At 36.3% G+C, this 7,897-nt stretch overlaps 1 gene segment (V, D, J or C); it reads left to right on the plus strand.

Annotated features, from left to right (window-relative positions):
* The first annotated feature begins 5,848 nt into the window (after nucleotides 1-5,848).
* Nucleotides 5,849-7,671, plus strand: LOC121006039. The segment is given in 2 exon segments: nucleotides 5,849-6,580; nucleotides 7,034-7,671. Coding segments are annotated over 2 exon segments (390 nt in total).
* The last annotated feature ends 226 nt before the right edge of the window (nucleotides 7,672-7,897 follow it).

Genomic DNA, 7,897 nt, shown 5'->3' on the forward strand with positions numbered 1-7,897 from the left:
ATAGGAAATTATGGAAAAATGTGTCTTTGGTTTAAAACAGAAAATATGATGTTATTTTGTGTGGTTTTTTCTCTTCTTTTTCCTCCCCAGCAAATGTGGACTTTCTAAGTTTAATATGATTCTATAGTCATTTTAGTTGAGTAGTCATTGTGTGTACAATGCCTGTTATTTTTTGTTTTTGTAAGAATGTATTTTAATTGTATTTTTTTTGTTTGTTTTCACAATAAAAATTGCCTCCTATGTACAAGAATATAACTACTATAATACTGCTCCTATGTACAAGAATATAACTACTTTAATACTGCTCCTATGTACAAGAATATAACTATATAACTACTATAATACTGCTCCTATGTACAAGAATATAACTACCTTAATACTGCTCCTATGTACAAGAATATAACTACTATAATACTGCTCCTATGTATAAGAATATAACTACTATAATACTGCCTCCTATGTACAAGAATATAACTACTATAATACTGCTCCTATGTACAAGAATATAACTACTATAATACTGCTCCTATGTACAATAATATAACTACTATAATACTGCCTCCTATGTACAAGAATATAACTACTATAATACTGCTCCTATGTACAAGAATATAACTACTATAATACTGCTCCTATGTACAAGAATATAACTACTATAATACTGCTCCTATGTACAAGAATATAACTACTATAATACTGCCTCCTATGTACAAGAATATAATTACTATAATACTGCTCCTATGTACAAGAATATAACTACTTTAATACTGCTCCTATGTACAAGAATATAACTATATAACTACTATAATACTGCTCCTATGTACAAGAATATAACTACTTTAATACTGCTCCTATGTACAAGAATATAACTACTATAATACTGCTCCTATGTATAAGAATATAACTACTATAATACTGCCTCCTATGTACAAGAATATAACTACTATAATACTGCTCCTATGTACAAGAATATAACTACTATAATACTGCTCCTATGTACAATAATATAACTACTATAATACTGCCTCCTATGTACAAGAATATAACTACTATAATACTGCTCCTATGTACAAGAATATAACTACTATAATACTGCTCCTATGTACAAGAATATAACTACTATAATACTGCTCCTATGTATAAGAATATAACTACTATAATACTGTTCCTAGGTACAAGAATATAACTACTATAATACTACTCCTATGTACAAGAATATAACTACTATAATACTGCTCCTATGTATAAGACTATAACTACTATAATACTGCTCCTATGTACAATAATATAACTACTATAATACTGCCTCCTATGTACAAGAATATAACTACTATAATACTGCTCCTATGTACAAGAATATAACTACTTTAATACTGCTCCTATGTACAAGAATATAACTATATAACTACTATAATACTGCTCCTATGTACAAGAATATAACTACCTTAATACTGCTCCTATGTACAAGAATATAACTACTATAATACTGCTCCTATGTATAAGAATATAACTACTATAATACTGCCTCCTATGTACAAGAATATAACTACTATAATACTGCTCCTATGTACAAGAATATAACTACTATAATACTGCTCCTATGTACAATAATATAACTACTATAATACTGCTCCTATGTATAAGAATATAACTACTATAATACTGCTCCTATATACAAGAATATAACTACTATAATACTGCTCCTATGTACAATAATATAACTACTATAATACTGCCTCCTATGTACAAGAATATAACTACTATAATACTGCTCCTATGTACAAGAATATAACTACTTTAATACTGCTCCTATGTACAAGAATATAACTATATAACTACTATAATACTGCTCCTATTTACAAGAATATAACTACTTTAATACTGCTCCTATGTACAAGAATATAACTACTATAATACTGCTCCTATGTATAAGAATATAACTACTATAATACTGCTCCTATGTACAAGAATATAACTACTATAATACTGCTCCTATGTACAATAATATAACTACTATAATACTGCCTCCTATGTACAAGAATATAACTACTATAATACTGCTCCTATGTACAAGAATATAACTACTATAATACTGCTCCTATGTACAAGAATATAACTACTATAATACTGCTCCTATGTATAAGAATATAACTACTATAATACTGTACCTAGGTACAAGAATATAACTACTATAATACTACTCCTATGTACAAGAATATAACTACTATAATACTGCCTCCTATGTACAAGAATATAACTACTATAATACTGCTCCTATGTATAAGACTATAACTACTAGAATACTGCTCCAATGTACAGGAAAATAACTACTATAATAGTGCTCCTATGTATAAGAATATAACTACTATAATACTGCCTCCTATGTACAAGAATATAACTACTATAATACTACTCCTATGTACAAGAATATAACTACTATAATACTGCTCCTATGTACAAGAATATAAATACTATAATACTGCTCCTATATACAAGAATTTAACTACTATAATACTGCTCCTATGTACAAGAATATAACAACTATAATACTGCTCCTATGTACAGGAATATAACTACTATAATACTGCCCCTATGTACAAGAATATACCTACTATAATACTGCTTCTATGTAAGAATATAACTACTATAATACTGCTCCTATGTACAAGAATATAACTACTATAATACTGCTCCTATGTACAAGAATATAACTACTATAATACTGCCTCCTATGTACAAGAATATAACTACTATAATACTGCTCCTATGTACAAGAATATAACTACTATAATACTGCTCCTATGTACAAGAATATAACTACTATAATACTGCTCCTATGTACAAGAATATAACTACTATAATACTGCTCCTATGTACAAGAATATAACTACTTTAATACTGCCTCCTATGTATATATAAACAGACACTGTGACTAGTGTACACCCACTACACATGACTAGAGAAGTGATACCCTATTAAGTGTATTATACAGTAGTCAGGTCCATAAATATTGGGACATTGACACAGTTCTAACATTTTTGGCTCTATACACCACCACAATGGATTTGAGATGACACAAACAAGATGTGCTTTACCTGCAGACTGTCAGCTTTAATTTGAGGGTATTTACATCCAAATCAGGTGAACGGTGCAGGAATTACAGCAGTTTCCATCTGTGCCTCCCACTTGTTAAGGGACCAAAAGTAATGGGACAATTGGCTTCTCCGCTGTTCCATGGCCAGGTGTGTGTTATTCCCTCATTATCCCAATTACAATGAGCAGATAAAAGGTCCAGAGGTCATTTCCAGTCTGCTATTTGCATTTGGAATCTGTTGCTGTCAACTCTCAAGATGAGATCCAAAGAGCTGTCCCTATCAGTGAAGCAAGCCATCATTAGGCTGAAAAACCACAACAAACCCATCAGAGAGATAGCAAAAACATTAGGCGCGGCCAAAACAACTGTTTGGAACATTCTTAAAAAGAAGGAACGCACCGGTGAGCTCAGCAACACCAAAATTACATTACTTTATTTGGGGGTGTGCAGGACTGCAGGGCTGGAGGCTACATTGCTGCCCCCTGCTATGTTTCCAGAGGGCCGTCTGAGGCAGGAGGCCCACACTGCCTAATGAATAATGTGCCTCTCCGTAGACATACTGTGGGTTTCTATGTTGATTTTTTAAAATCTGGATGTAATAAAATCGTGAATATATGTTTTTTAAGGGTGGGTTCACATTAGCGTTATGGAATTCCGTTAAAGGGTTCTGTTATAACAGAATTTAACGAAATTCCTCTTAAAGAGTTCCATTTTGCATTCCATCTTAGAATTCAGTTATATCTGTGTTGTGTTCCTATTATGGAATTCCATAACGCTAATGCGAACCCATCCTAAATGGAATTGCTTTGAGAACCGATTTTATTACCAGATCCCACACCTTTATCTTGTCTTATCGGTTTCTTGGACTATCTCCTCAGCTATCCAATCATAGATAGATCCCTCCAGACGGAGGAGCTTTGAGCTGATCATTGTTTTTGTTACATTGTATATTGTGAAATTATCACCAAATGTTTACTTTCATTGGTAACATTATTTCTTCAAACTGCAGCGTTGTGTAAACAGATGCATAAAAGTTCATGCTTTTGATTAATAGTCTGACCCAAACAGAGCCATATAGCGCCTACTGAGTACAAAAGTTCAGGATTTGCAGAATTTACGTGTCATTTATATCTCTCTGTATCATCATGTATTTATCAGAGCTGAAAAGCTCAAATGCATCAGTCATCCAAGGCTCTGAGTTGGGGGTAATTAGGTGGGCAATTATTCATCTACTAAAATAACAGAATTGGAGCGTTCATATCTTCTCTCATTGGTGAAAAGGTAATGATGCAGCTTTTCTACGCCCCTTGGAGTCATTGAGAGGATGGTAAAGATGACAGTGACGTGCTGTGTTCTTTCTTCCTGATATCACTTTCAGCACCCTGGCTTGTCTTGCTCACCATTGACTGCTATCATAGAAGATGAGCCGAGTTCTGGAAATCCTTCTTCTTCTCTCCTGGTCACACTGTGAGTTAAATAAAAAAACTATTTTCCCCCCACTATAAATGTCCTTGGTTATGTCACTCTATCATGGTCCATCTCTAGTGATCTAGCTTGGGCTGTTAAACCCATAACTTCTATGTATTTTTCAAATAAATGTTATAGTTGAGTAACAATCTGTGACTATTCAGCAGAGGATCTTAACTGTGTGAAAAATGAGTAAATATGGAGGAAAATACATTTGGGGGTTGATGAGCGCTACATAGACGATGTCCCTCTAGAAGATATCTTCACATTACTAGCTATCGCTAATGGGTTCCCAAATGAAAATCTTATAAATAGGAATTTTCAATCTGGAAATAGCTGTATGGACAACCTTCAACCCCTTCCCCTCCCCCATATAATATGATATCTATCCCCGGCAGTTTGTCTGGCAGCAGATGTTATCCAGAAGCCACATTTCCACATTGCTCTTCCCATGGACAATGTCACACTACACTGTGAACATGATGACACCAGCTACAACACAAAATTTTGGTATCGACAAGAGAAGGGGAAAGCGCTTGTACTTATTGGATATACAGTCAATGATGCCCTAACGATGGAGACCGGGTTCATTGACAGAAGATTAAACATTCAGCCCAATGGTATCAAGACCAACGTCCTAAACATCTCACATGCCTCTGCCCAAGACAGCGCAGTGTATTATTGTGCCAGCAGCACCACAGCGAGATAATCATATTGGAAGAGTGTGCAGAAGTAGAAGAAGAGGCAGAGACCCCCCCCCATGACAAATACAGTACATCAAAGGAGATGGTTATGGAGTAACAGCTGTGTGGACGCTCTTCTTTATTCCAGGAATACATCATTTTATCTTATATCTGCCCAATATTCATTCCATCAGTACATACACTGACAGATACAGTAAACGTATGCTATTTCCGAATCCTCCTGAAATCTGGATGTTTTCTCACCTGGAAAAGTCCACAGTAGAGCAGCACTATGGTACCAAATTTGATGTATCCTTTAAGTAGTAAAGAAGTCCTCCAAGGAACATGTGGGTGCAAGCGATGTCGGACCCCGGCTTTTGGTCCCTGAGACAAATCCAAATAGAAAGCAGCAGCACTCCTTCCATTAAAGCAATGTGATGTGTTTATTTAACTAAGAGGAATCATTGCAGAACTCGATGTTTCGAAAAACGCAGCGTTCTGTAATGATGCCTGTTGGTTATATAAACACATCACATTGCTTTAATGGAAGGAGTGCTGCGGTTTTCTATTTGGATTATCACCTGGTTATTTTTACATCCCGCATTCTGTGCTGATTATTTTTTATTAAATCTTTAAGAATAGTCAGAGCTCTATTTTTCTGATACAGAGCTCCAAAAAGGGGTCCTCCAGCTCAAATTAGTCACTGAAGTCTGATTGGTATAAAGTTTGCAGGGTTTGTTAATTAAAGTTTGGTGGTGTCATCTATGTATGTATGGCACTGGGCGTAGAGATCACCGTTGGGTTTTATGACTAGTGAAAATGCTTTCCAAAAATGTCCAAAACAATAGGACCTTTAAGTCAATTATTGCGCCCCCACATAACTCCGGGACAAAACCATGCCCACTAGAGCTGCCTCTCTATAACTATACCTACTGTCTCTGACCTTCCATACTACAACCTCTAGCTATCTACATGTGTGGCCTGGTCACTGACTGTTCTCAAAAATATTGTCATATGATACAACCTCAATAAACCATGGTGTTCCCCATGTTTTTTAAGAAAACCTATTTGTGTCACTCATCCAATCAGTAATTCTGCAATATAGAATTTAGACACAGATACCGGTATGTCCTATTTTTCCATCCAAATTGGCACAGACCAATGAGCGAAATGAGCTGTCACTGACTGCAGTGATGTCACTGTCACCTGCATTCTGAGCTGTCAAGTCACTGACGCATGTGATTCCTGCATTCTGATCAGTCGTGTTGCTTCTGCCTACGACTCCAGGAGATGACACCTGTCCTACAGCTTCTCATTCTGCTCTGCTGGTCATGGAGTGAGTAGTAATAATCTAAGAAACAAAAAAAAAATTATGATTTTTTTTATAGCGGTCTCCATAGTGCATACATACTGTACTTACATATATAGATCTTCTGCTATCAGATATTGTTTGAGCCTGGTCATCTGTCCAATGTGTGTCCATGCTGGCATCATGGTTACCATTTTTAAGGATCCATGACTGATACGATGGATCCATGATGACCCATTAGGTTGTGTGCATGAAATCTTAGATGATGTTGTCCACCGTGATCTCCTTCCACTTGCACTAGGTGACCTCTTTTCTTTGAAAAGGTCTATAGTGGGAACAGAGGCTAAAACATAGTGGGGGCATTCAGGGTGAACTGAAAGTATATATAAGTTGGTTTATGAATGAACATTGTCAAAAATGTTAACATATGGAGCGCTACGTAGACGACGTTAAAACCATACATATAACTTTACCTAACAGTGTGCCTGGCAGATGTTATTCAGAAGCCGGTATTCCATCCTGCTCGCCCTATGGACAATGTGTCACTGACCTGCACAGACGATAGATCCAACTACAACACAAAGTATTGGTACAAACTTCAGAATGGGAAAGGGCTTGTTCTTATCGGATTCTCTGTCTATGAACAAGTTACCATAGAAGATGGGTTCAGTGATGGAAGGATGAAGATCCAGCCCAATGGAACCATCATAAGTCGCTTGAACGTTTCTCACGTCTCTGCCCAAGACAGCGCAGTTTATTACTGTGCCAGTAGCATCCACAGCGAGAAAATCATATTGAGAGAGTGTGCAGAACTGAGACATTGAGACCCCCCCCCCCACAATGTGACAGTTAACTATTATGAGTATGAGAGTGGAGACAACGTGTGACGAGTAACGGTTAGATAAACCACAACTGGGAGAGATCTCTTTATTCCTGGGACAAGTGATATCAACTATGTATCATTTATTCAGCTTAGGGGTGGCACTGGTTCTCCTTAAGGCCTCATACACACACCGTATCCGTTTTTCAGTCTGCAGATCACAGATCCGGAACATACGGAAGCAGTCTGTGTGCCGTCTTCATTTTATTTGCATACCCATTGTTTTAAATAAGTCCTTGGTCCTCATTTTGTGGACATAAACTTTTGCAGAACGGACACTGATAATGCATAGGCTTTCCGCATCTGTATGTCCATTCCGCAAAAGGTTAGAACTTGTCCCATACATTGAAGTCAATGGATCCACAAAAACAAAATGCGGATGCAACATGAACCACATCCGTATCTTGCCCGGGGCTAAGGATGTTCCATGGGAAAATAATATGCAAAGTATCTACTAAAGATTG

This window comes from Bufo bufo, chromosome 6 (assembly GCF_905171765.1).
Source record: "Bufo bufo chromosome 6, aBufBuf1.1, whole genome shotgun sequence".
Lineage (NCBI taxonomy): Eukaryota > Metazoa > Chordata > Amphibia > Anura > Bufonidae > Bufo > Bufo bufo.